The 26775-nt window shown below is 38.1% G+C and overlaps 1 protein-coding gene across 5 annotated transcripts in view; it reads left to right on the top strand.

The window, feature by feature from the left end:
- Window positions 1-26775, top strand: part of Atrnl1 (attractin like 1) — a 503194-nt gene that overhangs the window by 140660 nt on the left and 335759 nt on the right. For all 5 annotated transcript variants that reach the window (XM_050147216.1, XM_050147226.1, XM_050147253.1 and 2 more), the window contains exons 22-24: window positions 9475-9569; window positions 11231-11309; window positions 12673-12830. In XM_050147216.1, the coding sequence (XP_050003173.1) occupies window positions 9475-9569; window positions 11231-11309; window positions 12673-12830 (332 nt within the window). The remainder of the gene's footprint in view (window positions 1-9474; window positions 9570-11230; window positions 11310-12672; window positions 12831-26775) is intronic.

Genomic DNA, 26775 nt, shown 5'->3' with positions numbered 1-26775 from the left:
TCCCTCCCTCTCTCCCTTCCTTTCTTTCTTACCACCCTCTTTTCCTCCCTCTCTTTCTCCCTCCCTTTCTTTCTTTTTTTCCTCAGATTTATCCCTGTGCTGATAGTTTTAAGTCAACAAGACACAAGCTAGAGCCAACTGACAGGGAGGAGCCTCAATAGAGAAAATGTCTCCTTTAGCTTGGGCTGCAGTCCAGCCTCGGGGCATTTCCTTAATTAGTGCTCTCTAGGGCAGGATCCGGTCCATTGGAGGAACCAGTCCTAGATTCCCTAAAACAGCAGGCTGAGCAAGCCACTGGAGCAAGGTGGTCAGCAGTGCCCTCCTTGACCTCCAGTAGCTCCCTGCTGTGCTGAAAGCCTGCCCTGACTTCTTCCAGAGTGGGCTGCAGTGTGACTGTGTAGGCAGAATAAACCCTGTCCTCCCCGGCTGCTTCAGGTCCTGGTGTTTATCACAGCCCTAGACGCCCGGATTTAGACAATCCCTGTTGTGAATGCTTTCTTTTACTGTTGTATATAAATATAATCGAGTTTGTATTTGTTTGTATCCTTTTCATAGTTCCAGTCCCTTTAGCATATTCTGTCAGGATGTCTTTAAACAGAAGTAATAGGTTGTAGTTCTTCCTTTGGAGTTTGGATTCCTTTTCCTCATTTTTCTTGTTTCCAGTGTGGTAGCTTTAGTCTGTCAAACTGTGCTGGAAAGATGTAGCGAGTGTGAAGATGTGTATTCTTGTCTTGCTCTAGATTTCAGCAGGAAACCAGTCTTTTCCCATGACAGATAATTTAGCTGACTTGATCATTTTGAGGAAATTCCTCTTCTTATTTAGCTAAATATTTGTTTTAGGAAGACATTTTTCTTGTCTCAAAAGCTCCCCCTCGTATCAGTTTAGATAACTCTATGGATTTCTATTTTGCTTTGGTGATATGGTGAGTTTAGTTTTATGAGTCAATGAAATTAATGGGTCTTAGGTTATTCCCAAGTACTCCCTATGTGGAGGCTGCTGTTGTGAAAGCTCATATAGGCAGTGTGTGGACCGATACTTTCTTTCCCTGGACAAATGCCTACCAGTACAGAGTACAGTTGTGTGTTAGGCCAGATGTGATGGCACATGCTTGTAATCTCAGCACTGGGAGGCCGAGGCAGGAGGATAACCAGTTTGAGACCAGTCTGGGCTCTGCCTTTTTTTTTTTTTCTTCACAGAACAGGCAAGCAAGCACAGCAGCAGGCAAACTAACCCGAACCAACAGTGAGTCTGGAGGCTGATAGTCAAGATTATATTCACGCATGAAGCAGCAGCCTGTTTTCCAGTGCCATGTCCTGTTCCTTACTCTCCAGCCCTTACCTTCCCGAATCAGTTTCAGGATGTTTGCCTGCTGCATCATAGTAACGATCATAGACATCATTATTAAGGGCAGTGCCTACATTATTTTAAACTATTCTTTCCATCAAATTATACCATTTTCTATCTTAGGGAGTTATAAAATTTGTTTCTAAATTCATAATTTTCTATTATTAAATATTGAAGTTCATTATTGGATTTTCCAATATTAAACTTTTTGTTCTGGAGTAAATTATATTTTCAAGGAATATTACTTCAATATTGCAGACTGTTACCTTTATTGTTTATTTAGGATTACTTAAGTATTAGTGACTATAGTCTGTCTTTCTTGTGGATTGTTTTCTACCAAAATAGTCTTTGATTATGTTATATTTACTTTTATATGCATATTTTAGTTTTGTGGGATTTGATTTACTAAATAAATGTTAATGATTGCTTTTATTTTTAAAGCAACAATAGTGAAAATACTTGTGAGCTTTTTATCCTTTTGTAATGGCTGAGTTAGGTCTTCCGCACTGTGAGCTTTCGAAGAATGGTTGTTGAAATAAGAAGCGGCGGGGCTGCGTCCCCAACACCCCGGCCGCTTGGCTAGCTCATGCCCGAAATAACAACACACAAACTGTATTCATTTAAGAACTGCTTGGCCCATGAACTCTAGCCCTTACAGGCTAATTCTCGCACCTGGACTAGCCCATTTCTGATCATCTGTGTAAGCACCCCAAGGTGCGCTTACCAGGAAGATTCTAGCCTACTCGGAGGAGCTTCATTGCGTGCATCTGCCCGGGAGAGCTGAGCATGGCGTCTCTCTGGAAGCAGAGCAGAGTCTGACCTCACTTCCTCTTCCGCCCAGCATCCTATTCTGTTTTTTCCGCCCACCTATCTTTTAACCTATCAGGGCCAGCAGTTTCTTTATTGCTCAGCCAATGAAATCAACAGATTGATATGACACTCCCACATCAAATGGTGGCCAGTGTCTGTCTGGGGTGGTGGTGCTTTGGAGCCCGTCGTTTACAAACATTGCTGTGCTTACCCGTTGTATTTCTCATGACCCTCTGTAGTTTCCCGACTTTGTTTCCCAGCTCCCCAGCTTTCCATTTTCACGTATCTTTTATTTGTTACTTGGACTGGTGATCCGTGTCCTGTCACTGATCTCTGTCCCACTGTTGATGCTTTGCCACATTTGGTACAAGGTTTTCTTTGTAACATTATTTTTCCATAATGTATGATTTCAGTTTGTTTTATTTTGTTCTGTTTTTTTTTTTTTTTGGTTTCTTTTTAATTTTCAAGACAAAGTTTCTCTCTGTAATAGCCCTATCTATCCTGAAACTCACTCTGTAGACCAGGTTGTTCTCCTACCTCTGCCTCCCGAGTACTGGTTTAATCTTTTATTTTTATATGATTTTCTAAGTCTCTAAATAAGTACCCTTTTATATTTTTCTAGTTTTATTGACAATGCAGCAAACATTCCAAGTCTTATTATTGGGGTGTATTCACTGTGTGAGACATTGGGCAGTATTTGGAACGTTTTGTTTTCCCAGCTGGAGGAGGGCCAGGTACCCAGGGAGGCAGCCTGGGGGCAGGCTGGGGTCTGCCCAGCAGTCTCTAGGCTCGGATGCCTCGTTCAGAACCAGGAATCATCAGGCGCTGATAGCAACCTGAGAGTGAGAATCCCTGGTTTAGAGGCTTGATCAGGTTCGAATTTGGGAGGAGAAAACATTTCTGTGTGAGCCTTCATCCACAGAACACGCAGCATGTGTGGTTGTGACCGCTCTTAAGTTCTTAGCAGACACGGATGGTCTGTGTGCGGTTCTGGCTGTCAAGATTACATGGTTTGCTGTTCCAAACCCTCCATTTCTTGGTTGCAGTACTTAAGTAATAACAGATTGGCTGTCACGGCTGACCAGGTTACCCATGGCTACAGTTCACGCGGAGAGGAAGGCAGCCATATCCCTTTGCCTCATCCGTCGTCTCCCCTGGTTGTTCGCTAGTGTCTGCGTTATTTTTGTTTGTTTCAGATTTATCCTGAATATCTTCCAAGGCGATGACTTTCCTCAATCTTTCTCTATTTCTTAGTTTTTATTTTAAATAGACATATTTGTTGCCTATTCTTCTCAAATAGAAATTATCCTTTTACTATTTTTGTATAGGCTTATAGATACCAAACAATGAGTATTTGCAATTATTAACATATTATGTAGCCTATATTCCATTCATTATAAATTTTAAATTTATTGACTGCTTGAGCCGTTTAATGATGGAAGATAATTTACCTTTTAAATCACTGCTGTGTCATAAATACACCGAGTGATGCAGAAGTAAATGGGAATAGGTAAAGTCAGTTTAAATAAAACATTTAACTCACCATATCTAAGTATTTTCAGTATCAAATGTAATCAATATTTAAAGTGAATCAGTGGGATATCTATATTCTTTCTTTTTGTGCCATGTATTTGAAATACAATTATAAACTTACATTCTAGTTTCCACTATGTAATGTAAGCTGGGCCCAAACTCATTATCTCTGTCTTCCTGGAGACTGGGGTTGCAGGTGTCCACTGCCACCCTGGTGAAAGTGTATCTCACTCCCCTTTGCTCGCCGGCTCATTATCCACAGCCACTGTTTATTGGAATGGTCTCGGAGGAACCGTCCTTACCACTAGGTGGCGGTGTTGCCATTGTTAGCACAGTTTAGAGCTAGAAACTTTGGAAAGGAATTGGAATGCAAACAGAAATTTTCTGATTTTTGAGATTGGATCAGAATTTGAGTTGCCAGTTCTCAGTTTAGAGTCCGCGAGCGCAGTGAGCCGCAGCACAGCTGAAAGTAACTCCGCGCTGCCACCCGGTTCCCAGCCTTCGCCTTTAGTTTAAACTCTCAGCCAGAGTGCGTGAGAAAGCCCGCACGTCCTGTCCGACTTGTGATGACTGGATTTGTCCTCGTTCTTTAGAAAACACTGCCTTAAAGATAGGTGCTTTGGGGTTACACGAATTTCTAAAATCATTAACACTTTAACGAGAAACTTTTAAGCTTGGAAGAAAAGACTGAATCTATGAAAGCTTTAGATACTAAATGTGAAGCATTAATTAGCTTCAGTAAGTCACTTTGTGGTCGTCTGTGCGTCCACCCGTTCTTTATATTACTGCCTGAACTGCAGTAACATAACGTGTTTCTCTCTGTTTTTCAAGTAGTTGACATTTTGGTACAGTTTAGTTTTTAACAAATGACTTATTTTTAGTTACTTTTATTGTTATTTAGAATTCAGGTGACTTTAGAGGTACCAACTTGGTACCTATTCTGAAAATTGTAACTTTTCTATTTTGTGCTCCAGTGATATTGAGTAAATTTTGCTTTAGTTTGTATTATTAAAAACAAACTGCCTTCCTATTCAACTCATTGTAGGCTTTTAGTTGGCATTGATTTATCTAATTAATGTATTGTCTTAGACTCAGAAACATTATTTATGAGCATATATTTATTAGGTTTAATGTTTTTGTTTAGATGCACAAGAGAAAATATTTTTATCACATTATTGTAGCAATAAATTTATAAAGGCAGATGCCAGTGCCGCAGTAGGCTCTTCACCAGATGCAGGGTAGGGCAGGTGTTTGGAGCTCCTGCTCTGGGCGTGTGAGCGTGTTCATTGGTTAAGGCTGTTGAACAGAATGGAGGTCATGTGATTCTTGTCAAGTAAAACTCGCTGGCAGGGCGTCGCTGTGCGTCGCTGACATCAGCTAATCAAAGCTGCGTGGGTTGTTTCACTCATCCTGTTCTTTGGAGTGTAAATCTTAGTCTGTAAAATCTAGCACTGTTTTGTCTCACGGAGTCTCCTCCGGAGCTGGCTGAAGGGGGCGCAGACACTGGCAGCGTTACTCTGTTACTCTGTGTGTGAGTCACATCGCACTAGGGTGACAGTCTGTATCTGTGTGTAAGAAGCATGCAAATTAGAAGCGAGATGCCATTTTTCGAAGTGATTGTGACTGTGCTAATTTATGTTAATTATATAAGTATATTGTAGGAAAACTTGTTAATATTTCATTGCTTATGAAAATGATATTATCTATGTTCCTTTAAAAACACCCCCTTTTAAATTTTATAATAATAGAAGAAAGCATATTTATTCTAGAAAGAAAAAGATTAAAGGGCAAAGTAAAATCCCTAATGATTCTACCCAATGGAAATTGCTGTTAATCATCATTATATTGATCTAAACCGTGAATCCAGAGGGAGCGTCCTGTTTTATGATCCGAGACTTCCTAGGCTTTCTTCTTCCCTGTGCTGAAGGCCACTGGGACCTGAGGCAGGCGGGCACTTGCGGCATCTCCTCAGCTGCAATTTCTCCATTAGGTCAGATTTTAGTTAGGATTCTCTGTACCGGCCTGTGAGTGGAAACAACCACGTCTGTTGTTGTCTTTTAATTCTCACTACGCCAGTGTCATCCTGCAAATATTTGCCAGTGGTCTGTTCCTCCTCCACACTGTCTGGAACCCTGTAGGAAAGTGTGCCCCTTCGTGCTTTCCAATCTGATAGATCTGTGATTAATAATGAGTTAGGTGAATCTATGTATTAATTAGTAGTTATTAGTGATGTTTGTGAGATTCTGTCCACTATTTTAATTTTATTTCAGTTCATTCATTTTTATGTATTTCCTTCCAAGCTTTTTATAGTTTTTGAAGCACAAGGACTTTGGCATGCTATTGGTTTGTTTGCATTATTCTACAAACACATGCTTGTGATGGTCTTTAAAATTTTGGAGCATTATTGATAGGCATTTTTTCTACAAACATGAACATGCCAATTTAAAAAAAAACAATAAATTTAAAGTATTTCTCCTATTTATTATCTATGCTTTTTAAATACACTGTTTGATAGACATTCCAAATGTATGTCTCCAATTTTAAAGTCTTTAGTTTAAAATTGTTTTCACATTTCACGGCAGACTTTTAGCATTGATATACCGTACATTATATTTCAGTACTTCCTACATATCTGAATTACACAGGCATTGATGTAATCCTAATATGGGGATCAAAAAATTGATGAAACTACAATATGAATTATTATAGTAGAAATAGAAATTTAACATACACAAATATTTATATTAATTAATAGACTAAACAGACAAAACGAAAAGTCCAAGGTCTCTAGAACATAATTATTAAAAATATAAATTATGGTTACATACATTATAACCATAAAATGTTTTTGTTTGTTTTGTGAATGACACACTGTTGTTAGAAAATTTAAACATCTCCAGATGAATTGTATGAAATGATAACAATGGCTATCAGGTTTCTGGATATAGTTTAATATTCAAAAATCAAGTACTTTTCTATATACAGATTTAGGTCAGACATGATCCCAGTATAATAAACTACTCTCTGAGATGGAATCTGTGGATGTTTATATCTGTATGGTTTGTTATTCTAGTTTTTACTGTAGCTGCTTTATGTTACCTTCAGCAGGCAAGCTTGCTATAGGCGTAACAAGATAATCTTTTTCTTTTTAATAATGCTTATATTTTCCAAGTTTAAGTCTATAATTCATTCCCTCCCATGACTTTTATTTATGTGCCATTTCCTTTTAAGATATTTATTTTTATGTATATATAAGGTTTTACATTTAAGTTTGTCTGTGCACCATCTGTGTGCAGTGCCTTAAGAGGCCAGTAGAGGGCAAGGGATCTCCTGGAGCTGGAGTCACAGAAAGTTGTGAGCCTCCAGGCAGATGCTGTGGCTTGAACCCAGGTCCTTTGCAGAAGCAGACAGTGCTTTTAGCCTCTGATCCATCTCTCCAGTCTTCTGTGTCAGTTACATATTTCTGTTTACTTTGGTTGTTGCATAGATGTAAGCAATTTAAATTTAGTTTTATATTTTTAAAGTGAAACATGAGTATATCATGTATTATTATCCCCTTAAGTTATTATCATCGTATTTGAATCTGGAAAGCATTACTGAGTATACATTTCCATAAGTAATATGGCTTTGCAGCCTGTCTTTTGATCTCTGTTGTCACGGAAGAGTGATTGGTGTCTGTGCTAATGAGTGCGTCTGTTGTGGTGAGAGACAAGCCCACAAGTGAGGAAAGGGTTTAGCTTACAGTTGTAGAGTCTGTCACTAGGGGAGTAGGGCAGGAGCCTGGAGGCCTGGGCTGAAGCTGTGGCCGTGGAAGAGTGCTCCTGATTGGCTCGGGGCGCCCATCCTGCTGGACTATGTGACTCAGGACCTCATTGAGGGTGATGGCACCACCTACAATGGGCTGGATCCTCTCCCACCAGGCGTTAGTCAAGACTGTCCCTCACAGACTTGCCCTACTTTCCAGTATGATGGAGGCATTTTCAAAATTGAGGTTCCCGTTTCCCAGCTGACCCTACGTTGGGTCAAGTTGAAAAACTATTATTTCTTTACAAATGACTTGTTTGTGTGAGTGTGGCTATGCACACACACGTGCACACACCTGTGGAACAGCCTGTCTGTCTGTCGTTGTTAGTAACTATTTGAGCTGTCCTTGGTATAACAGTTGACATGCACGGCCTGCTGGCCTCTCTGTGTATCTAGTCATTTAGCCGCCACCACTTCTGGTTCTATGTTGTTTTCATTCTCTCCAGTTAAGGCTTCAACATCTTAACGGTTGGACCTGATTCCCCTTTATTTACATCTGGATACCATTTTATGAATTTGTATAACACGAGGGCCTACTTGTTGGGGTTTCTGTCCTGCCCAGTTCACACAGCCAGTAAATCACAAAGAAAATCACACAAAGGGTCTACACTAGATATAAACTTACTGGCCCATTAGCTCAGGCTTCTTATTAACTCTTATAACTTATTTAGCCCATTATTGTTATCTGTGTTAGCTACATGACTTGGTACCTTTTTTGGTGGGGCAGGACTGCGGGAGAGCTTCCTTCTTCCCAGAATACTCCTGTTCACATTGCCCCGCCTCTACTTCCTGTCTGGTTGTCCCATCCATACTTCCTGCCTGGCTACTGGCCAATCAACACTTATTTAAAACATAATTGACAGAATACAGAATTGTCCCGCAACAAATTTGTCTTTACAGATATAATCTGTGTGTGAAATCTTAAGATATATGGTCATTTGTGAAAACCTTGGAAAATTTAGTATAATATTTTAAAATTTTACTCTTTTTTCATAGAGTAGATATCAGTACTTCATTTCTTTTTATCCCTGGATAATATACCATAATTTAATATAAATAAACCATATTTTACCATTCATCAGTTGAGGGACATTAGATTATTTGATTTCTTAGTTATGTATGAATTTATCTTTCATACATAATTCTTTATATGAATATCTAGGTTTACTTACCAGGATTTTTTTTGTCAATTTGTTATTTCTTTTTTTACCACACTAGTCATTCATATTTTGAAATTTCTTTTTTTTTATTTTTTTACACCTTGTTTTCTTAATGCATAGCAGTGGTTCAATAATTCAATATAAGAAGATACTTTCGGGCTGGAGAGATGGCTCAGAGGGTAAGAGCATTGCCTGCTCTTCCAAAGGTCCTGAGTTCAATTCCCAGCAACCACATGGTGGCTCACAACCATCTGTAATGAGGTCTGGTGCCCTCTTCTGGCCTGCAGGCATACATGCAGAAAGAATATTGTATCCATAATAAATAAATAAATAAAAATATTTTAAAAAAAAGAAGATACTTTCGTCTTATATCTATTGGTGTAAATTCAAAACATATTAAATTGTAATATTTTTGTTTTGTTGTCCACTCAATTATTAAGTTATTGGAATTCAGGTCTGTGTTTCAGATGCCAGTGACTTAGTTCTTCATAATCCCCATAAATAAACAGTAATGTGCTTTCTCAGATTCTGAGGAGATGGAGTGTCTCCTGGTTTACCTGAGGAATTGTGCGGCTGACTGCTTTCTGTACCGCTTGATAGGGAAAACTGCTTGTGCAATCTAATTATTACTTAATTTATAGTAAAACGAGCCTTCTAGATCATGTGTTATTGCTGCTTGATGACAGAGTTTGTATTTTCCTATCCTGAGTGGGCTGCTCGTATTAACGGTGAATTTAATACTACGTGCAGTGTCTTTTCACCAGCTCTTGTTTCTATAAAGACCTTTCTCGAGTGTCTGTCAGGACTCTCCTTTTCCCACAGATAGCCTTCTGATTGACTACCAGTTCACCTTCAGTCTGTTGCAGGAAGATGACCGCCACCACACCGCCATCAACTTCATCGCCAATCCAGAGCAGGTAAGGAGGCACCACCTCCTCTAGTGGCTGCTGCCCCTGCTGAGGTGTCCTGGTTTAACTCCTCAGAAGTATTGCACAGGAGGAATCCTGTAGAAATTGCTGAATCTCTGAGATTTATTTTCATGAAACTTAGACGTGCATTTGATTCTGAGAGTCAACAAGTTAGTATTTTTGTTTGCTAGTCTCCTGGCTCGAATTTTATATCCATAGACTTATTTATTCATCAAATTCTTATTTACCTTGAGTTCTTACATTTTACTAATAAATAACAATTTTCTCCAGTTTAACTTTAGTTATCAGCATAAATTCTGTTAAAAACATGCCAGTTCTCTGAATCACAAGGGCATCTAAGTTTTGTGAAAATAGCATTTAAGAAGCAAGGATTCCAGACATACCATGTCAAGCTGTTGTTCATTTGCAGTAAAGCGTATCTGTGGTTTGCATTGATTTTTGTCCCAGTCTAATGTTTTACTGAGTCACACAAAAGCCTGTTTCACAGCCGTGTAATCCTACAAGTTTATGAAGATTAAACATATTCACTACCTACAGTAAATTTTAAAAAAATACATAAGTTTAAGGAAGTCTTATCCATTTTTTTTAAGCTAACAGCCTAACATACTTCCTGGTGCTAAGCTTGCATGAGAAGCATCTCCCGGGATGCTTGCAAGATTTTCTTGGGTAATCCCTTTTAATTAAGAACAGTTCACCCAGGACGATCTGGAAAGTTAAGACAGCTTATCCATGAATGCGTCTTAATTTGACCTGTGAAATAAAACAAGTAGATGTCCTAACACTTGTAGACTTCCGGCGCTTTTACTTTCTAGGACAGATTCCAATCTTTTCCATTGTAGGTTGCCTCTAGTTAGCACTCTTATAGGAACCATTGCTAAAGCCGTCTTCTGTGCCAAGCTGTCATCCTGAGCTCTCCCCCCTCCCCCGCCCCCCAACAGCAGTGTACAGGGCTGATGTCATTGTTTTCTAGATTAGCTGTGGTATCACAGCTTTTTATAGAGCTCTCCAGGAACGTCAGCCCCAAGAGAGCGAGCGTGCAGCTTTAGTTATGGTTCTTGTTTCCCAATAACTAAACTTTGAATTGTAGAGGATGAACTAAGAGTAAAGATATTTTTATATGCTTCTCCTGACCGTTTTGTTATGAGCTTTGAATAGCTCCCATTTTCACCCCACGATGGGAAGAGCTGAGTAAATGTGGAGTGAAGCTTACACTTGCTCTTGCAGACTTCGCTGCACAGGAATAAAGTTGCAGCACTCATGCACACTGCGGACATAGAAACCTCACCTTCTTCCAGGGCAGGGAGCCAGACCTCTTTGTAGACCCTCTCTTCTCTGGCTAATGACAAAGATCAAACAAATGGAAACATCGTGAACTAATGGGGATAATATCAAACTACCCTTATAAGTATAATGTCCTTACAATTTCTTCTTAGAAATTATGTAAAAGCAAAAGACCAAATTATTAGAGATGATAAATGAGGAACTTTGAGTTTATCATAGTTTAATTTTCGTTAAAAAGCCATAAACACTGTGTATTTATTTGGTTGACTATATTATACACAATTTTGTAAATTTATCAAATTAGTGAGCTGACTAATATGCATTTAACACATTTCCACCTTTTTAATGTTAATTTTTTTTCTTGATAGTCAAACAAAAATTTGGACATTTCGATTAATGCTTCCAACAACTTTAATCTCAACATTACTTGGTCGGTTGGCTCAACAGGTAAAGAGAATTTGCTGTCATGTCTCTTCTGCATGTGTTTATGCATGGAAATTGTTCTGATTTCATTCACTGTTCTTTTAAATAAATAAAAATGTAATTGTTTTTCATCATTCTGCCCTTTTACTGATAAAAAATAGCAAGTAGTGACTTGAAAGCTTAATACTGTAACTTCCTTATTCAATTAAAATTAGGAGGCTAACAAATACTGCACACCACTTAGGCATTTAAATGGTGTTATGAAATGCTACGATTTTAATTACAATAGACTGGTTCTTTAGTGTCTAAAGATTTTGAGATTTCAATTATTCAATTCATTATTGCAGTTATAAATTTAATTATCACCCCAATATTTACATGAAACAAAAGTGTTCTTTTGTAATTACTGATAAAAGAAACAATCATTTTCTGTCTTCAAAGTATATTCTTTCTGAGTGGCATCAGGGCTAAGAGGAAGAAAAAAGTATTATGAACATGTCTTCCATAAGTTCCAAAGTTCACAAATTGAACTGCATAATTTTTAAGAAATAACTATGAGGAAGATAAACTGTTATGCTGACTCATCAATATGTAAGGGCATTTTTAACATGTCTGTTAAGTGATAAGCTCAGAGGAGCTGCATGTGAAGAAGGCACCCAAGCTACCGTTGGAATAGATCATGGAAAATGCATTCAGTTACGCAGTATACTGATTCTCATGGTTTTCACTGTTCACTAAGGTGGAGGTCCAGCAAAGGCAGTTGGAAATGCCCTGCCCCATTTGGTTAATCTCAGTAAACATTTACTGAGTGCCCAATATTGTGTTTAGTAATTGAACATGTGCATAGTATTTTAAATACATGGTCTCTTTCTGTTCTTTTAAAAGTACGGATGGTTCAATTTGTAGAAAGGCAAATAATTTTTTTTTCAGTTTTTAATTGGATTAATTGGTTGTAATTTAAGTGGTAAGCAGAATGTGTCCCTCTGGAGCCCTGTGTCCCGGAGGCATTCAGCTCTGGGGCACTATAGTTGGGGAAAGGCTTCCTTCTTCCTGGGGTGTAGAGCTCCGTTTGGAACTAGAAAGGACTCCACATCTGTGGTCAAGAGCATTACAGAAGACTGTCAAGTCTCTGGGCCAGTGGCACAGCTTGGGAGTGTTTGAAGTGTGGTCTTTACACTAAATCTGTTACACTGTATCTCTGGCAAGCCTGTGTGGAGGTGCTGAGCCTCCATGGAGGGAAGCTGCCCGTGTGGCACACTTTTGGTCCCGGCGTTGCCGGCGTTTTTGTGATTTCAATTTGTGAGACTTTGCTGCAAGGTATTCTTTGACTTAATAAGGACCCCCATTTTCTATTGTTAAGTATAATTTCTTCATATTCATATTTTAGGAGGAACAATATCTGGGGAAGAGACTCCTATAGTTTCTAAGACAAATATAAAGGAATACAGAGATAGCTTTTCCTATGAAAAATTCAACTTCAGAAGCAATCCTAATATCACGTTCTATGTGTACGTCAGCAACTTCTCCTGGCCTATTAAGATTCAGGTAATCACAAGGACATTAATTTCTAGTGATGTTGAATATTTTCATGGTGAAAGAATATTTATTTTTCCAAAGAGATGGCACATACCATCCACTGCCTTGAACAGTAAGACATTCATGGACCCTTCATAAGGTATCATGTGATTATCTGTGATGGATGAATGACCGCTCCAAAGACACTCCAGGAACTGTAAACCAGACTGTATTGTGGAAGATGCCATGGAGCTTGAAAAGGCTGTGATGTTTGGTTTTTTTTTTTTTTGGTTATTAAATTAATGGGGAATATCTTCATATAAATTTATTTATTTGTTTGTTTAGTTTTGTTATTTGAGACAGGTTTTCTCTGTGTAACAGCCCTGGCTGTCCTGGATCTAGCTCTTGTAGACAAGACTGGCCTGGAACTCAGAGATCGCCTGCCTCTGCCTCCCGAGTGCTGGGATAAAAAGAGTGCACCACCATCGCTGGGCTCATATAAATCAATTTAAAATAATTTGAATGTGTTTCAGTAATCTTTACTTTTATTTATTCTAATTTTTGTGCCTACTGGGTATAATTTATCTTTCCTTTAAGATTTACGATTATTTAAGATTTAAGATTTATGATTACCATGATATCCATGGCCGGTACATTTTTAGGACCCCTGACTCTCATAGTTGGTTTCCTCACTTATGTCCTGTGTGTATTCTATTTTATCTTCTTCTCCTTTATTGGACATAGATTTTTTTCTCATATAATATATCCTAATTATTGTTTACTCTCTCTCAACTTCTCGAAGTTCTTCTCCCCTCCTCTACCATTCAGATTCACCCCCTTTCTGTCTTATTAAAAAACAGACTTCTAAGGGATAATAATAAATATAGTGAGATAGAACAAAAACAAACACATTGGGATTGGGCTGAACAAACAAACAGAAGGAAAAGAGCCCAAGAGAAGGCACAGGAAATAAGAGGCCCACTGGCCTGTATACTCAGGAATCCCATGAAGACACAGAACTGTGAGCTAAGGCTGTATTTAGAGCACCCTGCATTCCCTGTGCTGCCCCAGGATCTGATTGCTTTGTTAATGATGTCCTCGAGGGCCTTGTTTTCCTGGTGTCCTCCTCTGGCTATAAAACTGTTTCCACCTGCAAGGCTCACTGAGCCTGAGGCAAGGGATTGATGGAGCCCTCTCATTTAGCTCTGGGTGTTCTAGGGTCTCCACACTCTGCCTAATGTCTAGCCGTGGCCTCTGTATGTGTTCCCGTCTGCAGCAGCAGGAGGCTTCTCTGACGATGGCTGAGAAGACACCAGACATATTTATCTTGCACTTCATTTTCAGTGTGGTTTGTAGGCTACTGAAGTCTTCAGATTCATTTCTAAGAATCGTTTTAAAATGTTTCTGTGCTATTGTTAACTTGTACTTTGATGAAATAATTTTTGACATTTGGTATTTGTTTATTCTTTTATTCTTGACTAAATTGAATTCACATTAGTTTATTGAACAAGTCATTTATGCTAACCCCATTCAGAGTGTTATGCTTTAAAACCTTTTAGAGATTTAAACAGGAGTTAAAATTGTCAATTTATGCATCACAATTAGAAAAGTTTGAATGTTTTGTTTATGTTAATTCCTGTGTTGATGTTTTATGAACAGAATGAGTCCTTTTTAAAATCATGCGTTGACTGATGAAGTTTTCATTTGTAATTATTTTAACACTTAGGTAGAAGTAAATACTGTTAAAAATATTGGAGATCATTGCTCAGTAAACTTATTCATTTAAACTAAAGTAGGAGATTTATATTCTATATTATATAGAGATTTCTACAATCATTCAAAAAATTCCAGAAATATCTCCATGTAATTCATACATTTTGATAGTGACAAAACATAAATTTAAGATTGACTAACATATGTATTGATCAGATTTCACTTGGTTTATTTAAATTTAGATAAAAATAAGGGCTTATTTGTGTAGCTTACTACATAGTAGTTAAAATTGATACTGTTGTATTTTTAATCATTTCCTGCTTTTCGGATTTTGGTTATCTAATTATGGTTTATTTTTAAGCCAATTACATAGTAACTTTAGAATGTTCATGAATATTTAACTATTTGAAATTAACTTTCTAAATTAGATTTTCTTTTGAGAATATACTAGTAGTCTATTCTGGTTGTTAAATCAGAATTTGTATAGTGAGTAAAAATACTTCACTCTTTCAAAGGAGTGTAATTTGGAACACAGTTGCAATGAATCATGATACATAGTCTAATTTTCATTCCTTATTAAACTTGTTATATTAGAAATATGTTAAAGCATATATATATATATACACACACACATATACACATATATACACACATGCATCTATTTACACATGTTTATTTAATGGACCATAGTACACTTTCAGTTATTATACATAAAATAATAGTATTGAGATTTTTCAAATGGTGCATTTATTAGTCTTCATTTTTTATTTTTTGAAGAGTGAACAAGTTATACAGATTTTTAATATAGTTCTTTATAAGGAATTTCTAAAGTATAAGGAATTGTGTCTCTATTTTGAACATTTCAAATACAGAAGGAGGTGGACGGGATTTGGAGGCCTCTGGGGAGGAGAGTGGGGGAGAGAACAAAGCCATAGGCTTTATAATTGTTTTCTGCTATTTTGTAAAAATGTGAAATACTTTCTGAGTTTAAAGAAGTAGAACTAAATTAATCTAAAACAAGCACACAAACAAAGAAGCGAAGCCCCAGATACCTCAAACACAAAAGAGGAATTCCCTAAACCAGCTACAGAGGCTCTGGCTTTAGAGTTTGGATAAGAAAGCTTATTCTTCATGTTGAGAGACTAGATATAATTTTATAAGTTTGGTAAATTCTAAAATTAATCCTAGCTAATTTTGCCATATTTAATATGGCATAAATCATTTGAAAGTTCTAAGAGTCAGCATTTTCAGCATTGCCACTGTGTGTGCAGTCGTTGATGTGCAGGGTGTTCTGGTGTGCCGTGGAAATGTAAGCAGGGCGTTCTTTCTTTTTCTGTTGTGAGTAATGCGGGCAGTGCTTTGAGTTTATTGTGCTCACACTTCCATTTCTGTGTTCTCAATCATGGTGAAGCCAAATCTGAACTGTAATTCATACTATTGTGTGCTCTCGTAGGACTGTTTCACTTTTTGCTATACTTATATTTTAATATTTTTGGTAAAGTGCACAATCTTTAACTCTGAGACTTAATTGAAATTTACTCATCCCTGAATACCATGACAGCCAAGACAGATGGCTCAAGCCCCTGGGAGACTCATTCCTGGTTGCCCTTCTCAGAGCTGTCTCTCAGGGCTCTTGATACTTCTTAATATCAACTAGGACATATCTGCTGTCATATTTAATGTTAATGGTATTGTATGGATTACACACATTAAAACCTGTTTGGTTCATTGTTAAGTAAGGGGAATAATTTTGTTTTATACATAGTATATACATTACAAATATATTTACATATAATATATAAATAAAATATATTTTATAGTTATTATATATTAGAGATTTATATTTTTCTTAACCCCTACAATCTATACATTTAATTTTATAACCCATTGTTGAACATATGTACAGTTTTATGTTTTTCCAGTTTGATGAAGTGGTTATGTAACATCTTACATTTTATATTCCATAATGGTCCCAGCCTGCATCCTATCAGGAGTCTTAAGTCTTTATTGTCCACTTCTTCCCCAGCAATTAATTCTTCTTGCTTTAATGCTTGCTGGCAGTTTGTGGATCATTAGGAAAATGTTCATTTGTCCCCTTTTAAATTTTGGTTACCTGGCATGGTGTGCATGTCTATACTCAGACATGGGAGGAGGACAACAGAGTCTGCAGTCAGCCTGTGCTGCATGGTGAGTCACAGGCCAGCCTCAGAATCCAAGTGACGCCTTGTCCCAGGGATGAGAAACCAGAATAGATTTCACTGCATGGCTCCCTTTGTGTGTAGGACAGCACCCTTCCAAGGTTAGGCAGGTCTCACATTCTGTTGTCTTTTCAATTCTTTATTGTCCCCCTGGATGTGGTGAGCTGTTCAGTAATTATTATAGTGCAAGGAAATGTAGCAACACTGAAACAGTCCGTCTAGAACTGGGTTCTCTAAGCTCACAGGGCAGCAGAGGCCGATGTCCGTTCTTACAGCTCCAGTTACAGTAGAGGAACAGTTCATAGTGATGCTCTGCGCTGAGATCTGTTCTCCCGTGTAACACAGCAACTCCTGGTCTCCTTTGCTTTTCTTTGAACAATAACCTATCAGTGCCATCTATTTCTAAGTTATTTGTGCCTTTATATTTAAAGTAGGTTTCTCTTAGATGGACTATAGTTGAGGTCCCCCTGCCCTAATTTCTTGGGTCACAGTCTCATGTGTGCCCATGTTAACCTTGGGTTCCTTTATGATAAGAGGATGACCTTGGATACCTTATTATCTGTCTCCACCTCCCAAGTGCTGGGATTACAGGAGTCTTCGTTCCACTGAGGAGACCACGCTTTTGTTTTCTGGTCACCCAGACCTGAATAATTACAGAAACTATATTCACTACAATACTGTTTGGCCTATTAGCTCAAGCTTCTTATTAACTAACTCTTACATCTTAAATTGACCATTTCTATTAATCTATGAATTGACATGAGGCTGTGGCCTACCAGTAAGGTTCCTGAGTCTCTCCTTCAGTAGTACATGGTGTCTTTCTGACTCCGCCTACTCTCTCTCCACATCTCTTCCAGCCTGGCTATATTCTGCCCTGACATAGGCCAAAGCAGTTTCTTTACTAACCAATGGTAATAAAACGTATTCACAGCACACGGAGGGGAATCCCACATCACTTGTATGCCATTCTGCCATTCTGTGCTGCTGCCAGATCAACAGGTGCCGCCACCACAGCCACCCCTTGAGTCCTCCTCCTCCCTTGTCTTCCTCCTCCATCTCCTCCTCTTTCCTCTTCTTCTTCCCTTCTCCTCCTCTTTGCTTTGAAATAATTATTTTTCTGTTGTCGAAGGTAGGAATTGGAGTTAATTTACTTGAGAACTATATTAGTGAGGGTATTCTAGTGGAACAGAACTTATAGAATCTATCTGTCTGTCTGTCTGTCTGTCTACCTATCTGTCTCTTGGGGGATTTATTACAATGACTTACAGGGTATGGTCCAGCTAGTCTAACAATGACTGCCACCCATGGAAGGTTCAAGAATCCCATGGTTGTTTAGTCTACATTTATCATGTCCTCTATATTTGTTGCTAGCAGAGCACAGATTAAACGTGGATCTTCCTCCTCAGAACAATAGGATTAAAGGTGGGTCTTCCCACTTCTAATGATTAATTAAGGAAAAAGAGCTCACAAGTTACCCAGCCTTGGGTTTTTATATAATTCCAGATGTAGTCAAATGGACAAACAAGAATAGCCACCCCAATCCGCCTCATTTCAACTTGACTATTCCAAATGAAAAGAATAACTAGGTAATAATTATATCTAACATGATAAAACTATCTCTTGTATAACTGTAAATACATTGCATGTATAATTAGGTCATAATTACGGCTAACATGATGTAACTATCCCCTGTACAATGGCAAATGCTTTATAAACTTTTAAATAGGTAGCAGTGCCCCCGAGGCTCATTCTTTTAGTATGTCAAACTTAAATATGATAGCCACTTAATTCTCTTAAATGATGTTACATTAGATGAAAAAGAATTTGAGGAAGGAAAACACAAATATCTGTACAAACAAAATCTTAACGAAATACGGCGGACACTCCTATCCGACATGAAGCTTTACGTTGTGCCTTTTCTCTTGCTATTATTCTTTGCATGTTATTTTTACTTCTTTTTCTTTCTTACCACCTTTGTGTACCTGCAGGTCTGCTGTAAGTTCATTTGATCAGGGCTAAACTTAAGATCAGCTTCTTTTCAGACTTCAGTACACTCTGCCTGGGGAAACACCAGGGCTTGCATCTGAGTCTGGTCCATGTACTTGGTGTCTGGGACACAGACCAAGGTCCTGTTCAGTTTCAGAAATGATGTGTTGACAGCAGATAGAAGAACCTTAAAAATTCCATTCGAGCTAACTTGGTCAAAGCAAGTCACATTGCCCAGCATAATATAAATAGTGTGAGCATTCTACTTACTGGGGTACAGGAGGACTTGCTGAAAATTAGTACAGTTTATCACACTTGCTATCACAAAATTTTATTAAAAATTTAACAAAGAATTGCTTTACTATCTTTTGAGCCAGAATTACAAAATCTCTGGTCTACTTTTATTGCTTTTGTTCTCATTGTAGAAATAAAATTATAAAAGACTTATCAAATTAAAATCATATGAATAATTTTTCTTCTGTATTTTAATAGCCATGTTTGATTATAATAGTAGCTTCTGTCAAAATAGACGTGTTCTAGTGTTTTAGAATGCATTGTTTATTATGGAAAATAATTCATGGAATATTTTCCAAATTTATATTCCCTTTGTCTTTAAGATGTTATATAATAGGGTTCTTTGCCGCAATGTGTCTTTGTTTTATTGGTACATGTACCTCACGTCTTATGCTTGTTGTTTGCAATAAAAGTCACAGGATTTGGGTCCTTAGAATGTCAAAATTATAGGAAAAAGAATTTTTAGTTGAAAATTTGAAGAAATAATTCATCAAATACATGAGCCCTGTGTGTTCAATATATATAATGAATCACAAATATTGTAAAGCCACTGATTGGCATTCTCAGATTCATAATGAAGATTTTTTTGTGTTGTTTTTAGTTTGTTTTTCAAGATAGGGTTTCTCTGTGTAAGCATGGCTGTCCTGGAACTCACTCTGAGGACCAGGCTGTCTTCAAACTCATAGACCTATGCCTGCCCTTGCCTCCCCAGTGCTGAGATTAAAGGTGTACACCTCCACCACCGAGTCCCATAATTAAATTGTAAAAAATAAAATAAAAAAATAAAATCATGAAAGCAATGGAAATAAAAAGAACCAATTCATAAAGAAATACCTATGTGAATTACTGTGCATTTTGTATCAGGAGTCTTGGAGACCAGAAGGAAATGGCCCATTTGTAGTAGCTAACAGTCACTCCAAATTCTGTGTCAACACAGTTGCGCTTCAGGGAGTCAGAGGAGGGCGATAACATTGCTTACGTAGAGTGAGTTTAGATAAGTGGCCAAATAGTAGGAAGTGAAGAAACATCTTCGCAGTTCATCCTTGTAGTTGACAAAGCGGACCCTAACAAAATCTAGATCAATTGTAGATACAGGTAACCTAAAGATTTATATAAGAATACAACATTACTATATGACCATTTTTCATTTTAACATAAGGAAAATTGGAAACTTTTTAGCAAACTTTTTGTCCTAGAAGACCACACTGAAAAGTAATACATTCAAGAAATGAAATGAGATACATTCAAGTGTTATGTGTTGAAACTCCTTCTACTTAGATTTTTTTAGATTTGGAGAAATATTTTTTTCAAACTTCTGAGTCAACTCTGGCCTCTATAATACGTACTACCCAGCTGTTTTCTTTACCCCCGCCTTTATGTTGCCAGCTGTCCCAGTTCCACTTCTGTTTCTGTGATAAAATACCCAGACATAAAGCAACTTCGGGTTACTCTTCCAGGTTTAGTCTATGTTGGAAGCCATCATGTCCATAGTCAAGAGTAGAGCGAACCAGGGATGTGCACAGCGCTCTGTTCTCCTTTCCTTGTTTGTGCTCAGTGTCCCGTTCTTACCTCTTGCAGGACCCCCTTCCTAGATAATGGTGCTCCTAGTGGCTGCATCTTCCCAAATCAATCAGTTTTAGTCGATCAGTCTGCCTCAGGCAGGCACACACGGGTCTGCCCAATCTAGACAACCCTTCATTGAGATGCTGTGAGCATGTGATTATACATTGGTCAGTTAAAGCTAATCATCACTTCTCATTTGCATAACCAATGTGTCATAGACACCAGTCTGTGACCCTGTAGCTCTGCATTTTGAGCATTGAAGACAGTGAAGCTGAGTGCCACAGATTCACAGGTGCAGTGACACCAGATCACACCTAGAAGATTTTATCCTAAGAAAAGGTTGAAGAAATTGAAACTGGTATGTAAAATTCCAGTTAATTCCTTACGTCCTCAGAACGGAATGAATTTAATCAGTCAATGTGTTGGGAGTGCACTATAGTTGAAAATAGACCTTCTATGGGCCGACTTCTCCTGTTGGAATGGCCTCCCTGGTTCAGTGGTTCACCCTGCACTGTCATAGCTTATGGGACTGTCATCCTTGAACTAGTGTTGCCATTACATATCGGAAAGAAGTGGGCCAGTTCCCCATGAGCGCTGGGAGTCCCGGCATGGTGGTGCCCATTTACAATACACGTTCACTCAGTGCTCACCCAGGGGATCCTCTGCAACCTTTAACATGTGAGTGTATTTCAGGGGCAGACGCAGAAGTGTGCAGAAGTGCTAGGAATAGCAGTGGCTATACAGGAAAGTGCCGCTGAAATTATACTAGGTTTTAGTACTGAAATCTCATTAAAATAGTTTCTTCTTCAGTAAAGCAGATTTTACCACAGCTGTATCATGAAATGTTCTTTCATTTCTCATGGGTCTTGTTCTTTTTCTCTGTGATATCTTTACATTTTTTCCTTTAATAATTTATAATCCACAAAACATGTTCATTGTAATGATGCATTTAACCACTCTGTTAATTGTGGCCTGGAATCTCAGTGTGTGTAAAGGTTGTGATAGTTACTATTAAATTAAAAGAAAACTTTTGCATTTTGCTGTGCGCATTGGTGTTGTTAAAATTTGCAGGCTGTTTTTTGTTTATGAAGATTGAAAAATGGTCATTTTATGCTTTAGCCATTTTGTGAGCACTGTACCAAAAATTGTATGACTAACTAGAATATTTTTCTTTGCCTCCCTATTTGTACTTTACATGTTAGGAATCGTATTATTTGTACACAAATATAAATTATTCTATAAATCAGTAAGCTATTTTATTTTCATTAAGTGTTTAATATCTACAAGTGGAGGCAATTTAAGTACATATCTGTCTCTACATACTAAATTAAATTTTAATTTTGTCATGGAGATTCACTGCAATTGAATTATATGAGTTAATTTAGTTATTGTTTAATGCAAAGCATTATAATTTTAAATAAATATTCTTAATTGCCTATATAAAATGCTTTATGCTGTGAAAATCATACTGGAATTTCCAAAAATAATCCAAGTGTGAGTATTATATGACAGTATTCTATGATGATTTTTACTGATAATCTGGTAACCAAACTGAGATGTTTCCTCCAGGATGCTTGAGGTCATGCTGTTGATTTGGTTATCATGAGTTCCTTCAGTGAGATGCTTGTTTTAGCACCTCTGGTTTTTATGAGTTAAAGTATACTCTTTGAGCCCGTCTTGATGCTGACACATATTTTGCTATAGCTACAGTTGTAATGACTTAGTTCAGGCACAGAACTAAGCACAGAGCACCCTGGGCTCCAGCAGTTTGCACTCCCCGGCAACAGTGCTGCTGATCAACGTTTACATACCTCAGTTTAAATTACGTTAAATCTGATTGGTTCTAAATTGTGTGGTCCTGAGTAAATGAGATTTGCTAATTCACTATTAAGTCAATCTGCAAACTGAGGTCATAATTTAGATTTTATTATTTTAATGGGAATGATGTTAAGAGCCTTTCAGCTCATGGTTCTAGTTTCCACCCCAGCCCAGCGGTTCCCTTCACTGATCATGGTTAAGATACACACAAGGTTGGAAAGACCAGACTCCCAAGGCTGAGGGCTGGACTCTTTCATTTCAAGCGTACAAGCATTGTGAATGGAGAGCATGAACTGTGTCGGAATGAATGAGGAGGAGGGTAAGTTTCTGGGTAGGTCGGGTTTGAAGTCACACTTTTCATGATAGGTGTGTGGCTTGAAACAGAGCTGTGATCAAGTGTGCTAATAAATGCCCGTGTATATTATTGCAACTTAAAATAAAATACCCCCATGGTAGCCCAGAATGGAGTGTAATAAATAAGGTTTCTTTATTCAGGGTAGACCCACAGATCAGTAGTCCTCGGTGTGAGTGGGGAACTGGAACCGAATCCATCAGCCAAGGGACCACACAGGCTTTTACATCTGTCCATGTGACCACACCCAAAGTGGGCCAGCGTCTTAAAAGCTATTGGCTGAAGGAGTTCCCACAGAAATATATTAATTCTGATTTGCTCCAGAAAGAACAGCAATAAAATTATTGTTAGTGGTTGTGTTATCAATTATTATGAGCTACGGAAGTTTTGTTTCTTTTTTAAAATGTTTTTTTCTATTAAGCTTCAGGTCTTTCATTCTTAAATCTGAGCTGCTATAAACCAAGGAGTAACAGTGACTGTGTTAACTAGAAGATATAAATACAAGTGGCCATGAGCAATAGTTAGCAGAGACCAACTCCTGGTGGTGGCTGTAGCCAGGAGAAATAGCAAACTCCTCATAGTGGCTGTGTCTGGTCATGTTAGCATCTGGTGCTCCGGAGGGTGAGAGAACTTTAGGTTGCAGTGACGGGGCTGAAATGTGAAAGTGAACAAACAAACCCAGGTGTGTCACCCCGAAAGCTGGAACACATCTATCTAGCTCTTAGAAAGGACGCCCGCTCCTTATCTAAATGCTGCTATTATCTAGAGCCTTGGTTGCAGCTGCTGCTTACCGTCCTTGGCTGCCTTTGTTAGATAAGACAGCAGAAGCTTAGAATCTCTTTCCCACTGGGAGTGCCTTGCAAAGAACATTTTCAACTTTTACATATATGGAACAAGTCTACATAGAAATTACCCACTTCTCTAGAATAGTGGCTAAAAGAATTGCTAATTTAAATGCATTAAAATTTCAGTGTATTTCCCTCAACTATCTGTATAATCCAATATACCATTTTTAGCTCCTTTTATAATTTCACTTAAAGAGCTACTATAGTTTTTATATATCACAGTATCATTACTATTTTCTATATAAGTTTTGTAACATATTAATACTAAAATAACTTCATCAGATTAAATGCTTCATTGTTTATTGTTGAAAAATTATTTTTTGTTTTAAATAATGCAGAGCAAATATCTGTGTGCATTTTTGGTAAATTATTTTTCGCATGCATATCTCAAAACAGTCAATTCAGTTGAAGTATATATTCAAATTTATAACCAAGCACTGTGCACCAGGCAATATTCAGGGATTTTATATGATTTATTTCAGTTATTCCTAAGCCATGAAGTAAATTTATTATTGTATGAACTTGAGAATGAATAGAAAAATAATGTGTGCAGTTTCCTTCAGTAAGAGGGGCGTGAGGATATGAAAATAATCCAGCATGAAATACCACTTTGCTGATAATGTGATTATTTAGAGATTTTTATTAATAGTGAGGTTGAACACTAAGATGTATAAAATATTTCTATTGTTTTTACTATTAAATTACCGATAAGAATTTACACGCATGTGTATATTTTTATATGTGGTTCCACGATTGTGAAAACTTTCTGAGAACATTTTCTGAGTCTTGTAAGTGAGGGCAAGGTGAACCCATGGAACTAGACTCCTGTGCGTGGAATGAAAGGTTTGCTGGGGGTCAGACTGCAAAGACTGTTTCTGCAGAGCGGGTCGGAGTGGGTGACAGTGTACAGCCAGTGGACTGGTTGGTTAGATGGGAAGACTGACCCATACCTACAGCCATACCATAAGTGGTGCCCTTTGGGGAGATTAGGGGAGGTCCGGGTGAGCAGCTTCCTGCTGTAGTAGAGATGCTTTTCTGGTAAACACGCTGATAAGTATTCCTGAGAAATACTGTGTTTAGGCTCTGAGGACCCAGTAGCAATCTGTTTATGTCCCTGATCAGAGTCCCCCTCTTTAGGACATTGTCACCAGTACTGCCATTTTGGGGTCCACTTTGGACCCCACATTCTTGCTAACAAAGCTGACATAAATCCAAATCAGAATGTGCAAATTTTAAAAATTGTAAAATTCAACTTGTTTCCATTATTCTTAAGTATTATTTTTTGGGAGGTGGTATTAGGGTCTTCCATGTCAGAGCTGAATTAGCTTTAGTAATGTTATTAGTACCTCCAGCTTCAGGGGATCTGGTGTCCTCTTCTGGCCTCTGAAGTCATCAGGCATGCATGCTACGGATAAACACGTGCAGGCAAGCATGCATACTCATGAAATATGAAAAAATACCTTTTAAAGCGTGGACACAGCTGGGGTGGCTGCTGTTGATTGGCAGCCCTAGTCAGGGTGCCCCAGCAGGGTGGATCCTGACGTCTGGTGTTCTGTCCTGTCTGCTAAGAGTCAGCTTACACATTTGTGCTCACTTTGTGGCAGTCAGACTTCTGAAAGACCGGACGCCGAGGGATTAGAATTTCCCTGGGAATCTACTGCTGGGAGAGGGATTGGTGAAGGCCTTGGGAGACCAGAGGAGGAGAACGATTTGTGATTTGTCAGTTGACTTTGCCGGGGAGGCTTTGAGCCGGGACTGTGGTTGTCAGGAGCCACAGTGCGTGGATGGCTTAGTCTTGCAAATCTCTTGCCTCTGTATTTCAAGACCCTGAAGACGGTTCAGGACGAGTGTCACAGGATCTCCTTGTCATTCTTACCATTGTGGCCATATTGAATAAATCTCTATGTTATGTTTTTTTTCACTAAAAAAACCCAGGATGATTAAGTGTAATAATGTCATTTGTATTTTGGGTGATAACCTAGGATAGAAAATGTAGAATAGATTAATAATGAAAAACAAAAATACCAAAAAGAATAACATACTGCAGGACAGCTAACACAAAATATGCTTGTGTGTGTGCGCGCGTATGCTCCTGTGTGTATGCGTTTGTGCATGTGTGTGTGCATGCTCCTGTGTGTGTGTGTGCATGCTCCTGTGTGTGTGTGCATGCTCTTGTGTGTGAGCGTGCTCCTGTGTGTGCTCCTGTGTGTGTGTATGCTCCTGTGTGTGTGCATGCTCCTGTGTGTGTGTGTGTGCTCCTGTGTGTGTATGCTTTTGTGTGTGTGTGTGTGCGCGCTGTGTGTGCGTCTGTGCGTGCGTGTTATCTTTTGTCTTAATGATCTTTAATTATTTTTGTTGTTTTTGTTTTTGTTTTGAGAGAGATGGGTGATAAAGAACAGGAATGTGAGGTTGGAGGAAAGGGAGGTGAGAAGATCTGGAAGGCATTGGGGTAGAGGAAATAAGATGATCAAAGGCGTAAAAATAATTTAAATAAAATGATGATGATTCAGAATACCAGTGGAACCCAAATAGTATATGATCTTAGGTATTACTAATTAATGTTGTTATTAATTATCTAACTATTCAATTGAAACATTGTATCAATGGAAACGCTATGACTTCTGAACTTGAGATTTAAAAGTTCATCGTTGATTATAATGAGATCTAAATACTGATATGCCATTACTTTTATGAAACTTAGGAAATGTATCCATATATGGGCAAAACCAGCATTTGGAGGTACCTTCTATATAGTAAGTTCTTTTGTGGAGAGCACCTCACACAAAAATGGCATTCTGTTTCATCAATCTAGGCTTAACATGGTGCTGAGCACTGTGAACTGATTTTAAAATTAAACACTATAGATTTGTGTTTTTCATATATTTAAATATATAGTGTTAATATTACAAATATAAGGTCGGGCGGTGGTGGCGCACGCCTTTAATCCCAGCACTCGGGAGGCAGAGGCAGGCGGATCTCTGTGAGTTCGAGGCCAGCCTGGTCTACAAGAGCTAGTTCCAGGACAGGCTCCAAAGCTACAGAGAAACCCTGTCTCGAAAAACGAAACAAAACAAATATTACAAGTATATAGTTACCATAACTGTATGTAAATAAATGATATATATTTATATACAGAATGTTTATATGTACAAGTTTGGATACTCTTTAACTATAAAATATTTTACTCCTCACAAATCAATTTAAAA

The sequence above is a fragment of the Alexandromys fortis genome, unplaced genomic scaffold (assembly GCF_014885135.2).
Source record: "Alexandromys fortis isolate MF-2015 unplaced genomic scaffold, M_Fortis_MF-2015_v1.1 scaffold_16, whole genome shotgun sequence".
Taxonomy (NCBI): domain Eukaryota; kingdom Metazoa; phylum Chordata; class Mammalia; order Rodentia; family Cricetidae; genus Alexandromys; species Alexandromys fortis.
The sequence above is the reverse complement of the archived record's forward strand: the minus strand, read 5'-3'. Positions and strand labels throughout refer to the sequence as shown.